General features: G+C 72.5%; 1 protein-coding gene across 1 annotated transcript; it reads left to right on the top strand.

Annotated features, from left to right (window-relative positions):
• The first annotated feature begins 571 nt into the window (after positions 1-571).
• Positions 572-1,953, top strand: POU4F3 (POU class 4 homeobox 3). The gene is made up of 2 exons (XM_072872913.1): positions 572-691; positions 964-1,953. Exons 1-2 carry the CDS (start codon positions 572-574, stop codon positions 1,840-1,842), a joined length of 999 nt encoding a protein of 332 aa, XP_072729014.1. The 3' UTR covers positions 1,843-1,953.
• The last annotated feature ends 2,430 nt before the right edge of the window (positions 1,954-4,383 follow it).

Here is a 4,383-nt window from a genome sequence, read left to right as displayed (position 1 = left end):
TGGTGCTCCCTCTGCTCCAGCCTTCACCCACGGAGCAATGCCCCCCGCCCCCTTCCCCCGGGACCCGCCGCCTTGGGCCCCCCGGACGCCCCTCGCCGGCCGAGGGAGGGGCGGGGTTCGAGCGGGGGTCTAGCCGGGGCTGCCCGGGGGCCCAGCCGGGGCTGCCCGGGGGCCCGGCCCGGCCCGGCCCGGCCGGCGGCTGCGAGTCGCTCCCGGCCCCGGCCCCGCGCCGGCAGCGGGCCGGCCCCGACGGCGCGTCCCGCCGCGCCGCGCCGGGTGCTGGAGGGCGGCGCGGGGGCCGGAGCCGGGGCCGGGGCCGGGGCGTCCTGCCGCCCCTGGGCCGCCCGTGGGCCGCCCGCGCTGCCCTGGGCTCCCCGCGGCGCAGCACGCGTGCGCAGGGCGCGGGGCCCGCTCCTGGCAGCGGCGTGTAAGATGAGTGAAGAAGCGGGCGGGGGGCGGGCGGGCGCGCAGGGACGCGCTGCCATCGAACCTCGCTCACTCGGGCAGCGGCGAGCCAGAGGGAGAACCCCGAGCCCATGCCCGGGGCTGCCTACCTGCGGGGTGCGCAGCGATGATGGCCATGGACGCCAAGCAGCCGTTCGCCGTGCCCGCCGCCCTCCAGGAGCCCAAGTTCTCCGGGCTGCACTCCGGCGCGGAGGCGATGCGCAGGGTCTGCCTCCCGGCCCCGCAGGTATGTAGCCGAGGCGTAATTGCCGCCGCAAGGCACATTTTCTGACAGGCAGCGGCTTAATGTTTTTTTCATGTCGGCAGAACGGGCGCGCGTCTCGGCACCGCTCCCCCCGCTCCCGCCTCCGATCCGCACGTCTGCGCGAGCGGGGCCGCTGCCTCCTATTAATTTTTATGACCCGAGCTGCGAGGAGGAATCGCGGTGCCGGGGCAGGTTTTTCATCCGGAGATGACAGTATTCCCCACTGACTCCACCATGCGCCTTCTCGCTCGCAGCTGCAGGGCAATATATTCGGGAGCTTTGATGAGAGCCTGCTGGCCCGCGCCGAGGCTCTGGCGGCCGTCGACATCGTCCCCCACGCCAAGGGCCACCACCACCCCTTCAAGCCGGACGCCACCTACCACGCCATGAGCGGCGTCCCCTGCGCCGCCCTCCCGCACCCCGCCGCGCTCGCCGCCCACCCGCACCCGCTGCCGCACCCGCACCCGCACCCGGCGCTGGACGGCGGCGACCTGCTGGAGCACCTCTCGCCCTCGCTGGCCGTCGGCGGGCTGGCCGAGCCCCCCGCCCTGCCCGCGCCGCTGCCGCCGCACCCGCTGGCCGCCGCGGGCCCCCTGGCCGTGGGCGTGGGCCCCCCGGGGGGCCCGGCGCCGCCGCCGCCCGCCGCGCCCGAGGCGGAGTCGGACCCGCGGGAGCTGGAGGCCTTCGCCGAGCGCTTCAAGCAGCGGCGCGTCCGGCTGGGGGTGACCCAGGCCGACGTGGGGGCGGCGCTGGCGGCGCTGAAGCTGCCGGGCGTGGGCGCGCTCAGCCAGAGCACGATCTGCCGCTTCGAGTCGCTGACGCTGTCGCACAACAACATGGCGGCGCTGCGGCCCGTGCTGCAGGCCTGGCTGGAGGGCGCCGAGGCCGCGCACCGCGACCGCGCCGCCGGCCCCGGGCTGCTGGCGGGCGCCGAGCGCAAGCGCAAGCGGACCTCGATCGCCGCGCCCGAGAAGCGCTCGCTGGAGGCCTACTTCGCGCTGCAGCCGCGGCCCTCCTCCGAGAAGATCGCCGCCATCGCCGAGAAGCTGGACCTCAAGAAGAACGTGGTGCGCGTCTGGTTCTGCAACCAGCGCCAGAAGCAGAAGCGCATGAAGTACTCGGCGGTGCACTGACGGCGCCCGGCCCCGGCCCCGGCCCCGGCCCCGGCCCCGGCCCCGACGGCGCGGCCCCACCGGACCCCCGGGACGGCACGGCCCCGAGCCCCCGCGCCCCGCCGAGGCACCCCGGCCCCGCCGCCCGCGCCGCCAGCCCGCCCGCCCGGGGACCGGGACCGGAGCCGGAGCCGAGCGCCGCGGCGGGGCCGCGGGGTCTCCGCCGCTTCCCGGACGCCGTTCCGCGACGGGAAGAGCCGCTCCGGCAGCGCGCCCCGGGGCCGGGCCGGGCTCTCCCCGCCGTCGCTCCGCCGGCCCCCCCGCCCCGTCCCGCCGCTCCGAGCGAGCGCCGCTCCCCCCGGAATAAAGCTTTATTTTTCGACCCGAAGGGACGTGTCTTCCCTCGCCGCCCCGCGCCCGCGACACCGGAGAAAATACTTGCGAGCGCAAAAGCAACGAAAAGCCGCCGGCGGGGCGTCCCCCGCGGCGCGGGAAACGGGACGAGGCTTCGCCCCGCCGGGCCCCCGGGCTGCCGTCGGCGCCGCCGCCCCGGCCCCGCTCCGCGCCCGCGGGCCGCCGCGGAGGCCGGGACCAGAAGATGCCCCCAACGAAAGGTGCGGCGGGTTCGGTTCCCGTGCTGCCATACAGGGGAAAGGCTTTTATGACCCATTCCCAGAAGCCCCTTAACGATTAAAAAGTAATGGTCGGAGCGCGAGCCTCCTCTGACCGCTTCACCTCGGCATTTCGATGAGCGACGGACACCGAGCCTGGGGCCGGGCCTCGCCCTCCTCCCCGGCCGGGACGGACCGCGCCGGTTCAGGCTCTTCGTCGCCGGGAAGCCGGAGCGCTCCCTCGCTCCGTGTTTTTCCAGTCGGCCCCAACGATTTTTCCCCAATCAAATGCCCTTTAATAATAAATGCCCTCACGCCGTTACATTACATCGTGGGTTCTGAAAATTTAAGAGACGGGCGATGCAATATTAATCCCCTGCCGTAGCACGAAGCGGCAGAAGGCACCCCCGCCGCAGCCCTCCCTCCCTCCCCGCCGCAGCCCTCCTCCCTCGCCGCCGCCCCGGCAGCCGCTCTCCGCGGCGGGGCTCCCGCTGCCGCCGGCCGCGGGCTCCGGGCGGGCGTGGCCGCACGGCCGAGCCAGGTAAGGCGGCTTTGCCTCTTGTCCCTCGGCTCGTCCCCCGCCGCCTCCCGCGGGTCGCGGCCCCGGCGGCCGCTCCGCGCTTCCCCGCCCGGCCCCGGCCGGGGCTGGGCACCGGGCCCCCGCGGCCCTCGGGGCGCCGGGCGGCGGCGGGGCCGGGAGCGGGCTCGGGGCCGGGAGCGGGCTCGGGGCCGGGCGGCGGCGGGGCCGGGAGCGGGCTCGGGGCCGGCGGTGCCCGGCGGAGGGGCCGTGCCCGGCGCGGTGCCGCTCGCTCGGCCGGCCGGGAGCGCGGAGCGCCGGCCCGCCGCCCCGGGGCTCGCTGGCGGGCCCGGCCGGGGCCCCGGCGCCGGGCGAGGGGCAGCAGCCTGGCACGGGCAGGGGAGGCCGGCCCGAAGGCGGGCAGGGCTCCGCGGACTCGCGCCGTTTGAGAGGGGCTTCGCCGTCCCGCACGGGGCCGGGTGAGTGCAGCGCCCTGAAGCGGCCCTCCGGCGGGGCTGTTGCCCTCCCCGCTTGCGTTAAACCTGGCCCCAGCCTCACTTCGCCCGTTTCTGCTCCCAGCGCTCACTAAGACACCTTGGGGCTGCGGTGGCCGATTATCCTTCCCCGCTCACTTCCGAAAGGGAAACGGGGCCGTGCTCGTTCTTACGACAGCAAAGGTGTGACTGCGGTTTTACTTGTTGCGGCTGTTCTGGTTTTGCCTAATCTGCTACGTTTTTGTGACAATTTTGCATTGGTCCCTTTTGGCTAGGTCCAGAAAATGCCTTAAAGATGTAAAACAAGTCCTAAATGAACCTTCCCAACCCCCCTGCTACAGTCCCAGAAACGAGCTGCTGTGCGCTCCTGCTCTCCCTCAGACGCTGACCCGTGAGCGTGGAAGCGCCTGGTCCTTCTCGCTCGTCCTCCCTCATTCCCGGTCCCGCTCTGCGCGGGCACAGCGCTGCAGAGGCTCTTTGCCCAGATTTCACTCTTTGCAAATCCCGGGTTTCTTTTCACTCTGCATGCGCAGGTTTGTACCTTGCTCTGCCCCGGTGGCACGTACAGGACCTGATCGCTTCGTCTGGGACTTTACTGTGGAGGTCAGCTACATGCTGTTGTCATCGTTGTTGGTGCCTTAGTCTTCCCCTGGGTTTGGCTCCCAAAGCTCTGGTGCCGGATAAATGCACTGTGATACAGGAAACTCATCTGATCTTCCTGCAGCTGGGGATTGAGTTCCTTCGACTTCAGAAGGAATAGTTCAGGACCGGTATTTATCGCTGAGGAGGCACAAAGAAACAGCCTGCATTTTCTTTTTGGTATACCAAGTAGCGCCCAAAAGCCGGAAGGCAACGCCCAGGGCGGTGGGAGGTGGGAGGAAGGAGCGGTGGGGGGAAGGCGGAGGGAGTCAGCGCTCAGCGGCATCCCGGGCCGGCCGCG

The sequence above is a fragment of the Ciconia boyciana genome, chromosome 9 (assembly GCF_034638445.1).
Source record: "Ciconia boyciana chromosome 9, ASM3463844v1, whole genome shotgun sequence".
In the NCBI taxonomy this organism is placed as follows: Eukaryota; Metazoa; Chordata; class Aves; order Ciconiiformes; family Ciconiidae; genus Ciconia; species Ciconia boyciana.
Note: the sequence above shows the minus strand (reverse complement) of the source record. Positions and strands in the feature narration are given on the sequence as shown.